At 39.1% G+C, this 1,414-nt stretch overlaps 1 gene segment (V, D, J or C); it reads left to right on the forward strand.

Moving 5' to 3' along the window:
• The first annotated feature begins 200 nt into the window (after window positions 1-200).
• Window positions 201-719, forward strand: LOC123233936. The segment is given in 2 exon segments: window positions 201-246; window positions 343-719. Coding segments are annotated over 2 exon segments (423 nt in total).
• Window positions 720-1,414: the final 695 nt, after the last annotated feature.

Genomic DNA, 1,414 nt, shown 5'->3' on the forward strand with positions numbered 1-1,414 from the left:
GCCTCTGCAGCTCAGGGAGGGACTCATCACAAAGGAAGGCAGCTGCTCTTCTCCACATTAAATAGAGGAAGTCATGCAAATTGGGCTCCTCCCTCTAGGCATGAAAGCCAGCACAAAACCCTTGTCTACAGCTCTGGGAGAGGAGCTTCTTCTTTGTGAGAACTGTCCCTCCTAAGGATTGACACTGAGTAGCCTAAACTATGAGTGTGGGTTTAATTGGAATTTTTGTTCTTTCTATTTTGCAAGGTAATTTTGTTTTTGTATATTTGTCCTTTTGGGGTAGAAAACACTTTTTGAAGGGATAGATTTCTTTGACCTATCTTTCAATGACTTCATTTGCAGGTTTCCATTGTGATATTCAGCTCTTGGAGTCTGGAGAAGATGTGAGACAGCCTGGAGGATCCTTGAAACTCTCCTGCAAAGCTTCTGGATTCACCTTCAGCAGCTATGGCATGCACTGGGTTCCCCAGGCTCCAGGGAAGGGACTAGAGTGGGTCTCAGTTGCTTGGTCTAATGGCAATACAAATTATGCAGACTCTGTGAAAGGCCGATTCACCATCTTCAGGGACAATGGCAACAGCCTGATGCACCTGCAGATGAATTCCCTGAAAGCTGAGGACACAGCCATGTATTACTGTGCAAGAGACACAGTGAGGGAAAGGAGTGAGAGAGCAGACAAAAACCTCCTCCTTCAGAAAGTTCTTATGGAGAATAACTGAGAGAAGAAAGTCAAGAATATTCAGTATAAGGAGATCAGTTACAACAGGGGAAGAGTAATGTGGTTAAATTTATTTTCAATATCTCTGGTTTTATCCCAGTTCCGAGAGAACAACTCTATACCTATCAACTATAAGTGTCTGAGACTCTTTCCTGTTTCTGGTCAGAGAGTAGGGATATATCGTTTTAATGGATTATGTGTTTCATACATGGTGGCTAATTTTTCTGAATTTGTCAAACATAAGGCACAGACAGGATCAAATAACAAATCAAAAATTATCTAAACTTTGCTATGTGCATCCTGTAGACATTCCATGTACACTAAGCACATGGAAACATAACTATGTGGAAGTCAGTTTGTGTGCTGAATCAGTCTGAGAGTGTCTATTTTAATTTTTTTATGTTTTTCCCCACATTATTTCATTTATTTATTTATTTATTTTTAGAACATTTTTCCATGGTTACATGATTATTGTTCTCTCCCATCCCTCCTCCCTTCCCCCTCCTGGAGCTGACAATCAATTCCACTGGTTTATACATGTCTTATTACTCAAAACCTATTTCCATATTACTCATATTTGTTAAGATTAATTTTTTAAAAAAAACCACAACTGCAAATCATATACCCATATAAAAACAAGTGTTAAATTATGTTTTTCTTCTGTGTTTCTACTCCTATAGGTCTTTCTCTAGATGT

Source organism: Gracilinanus agilis, chromosome 2 (assembly GCF_016433145.1).
Source record: "Gracilinanus agilis isolate LMUSP501 chromosome 2, AgileGrace, whole genome shotgun sequence".
Taxonomy (NCBI): domain Eukaryota; kingdom Metazoa; phylum Chordata; class Mammalia; order Didelphimorphia; family Didelphidae; genus Gracilinanus; species Gracilinanus agilis.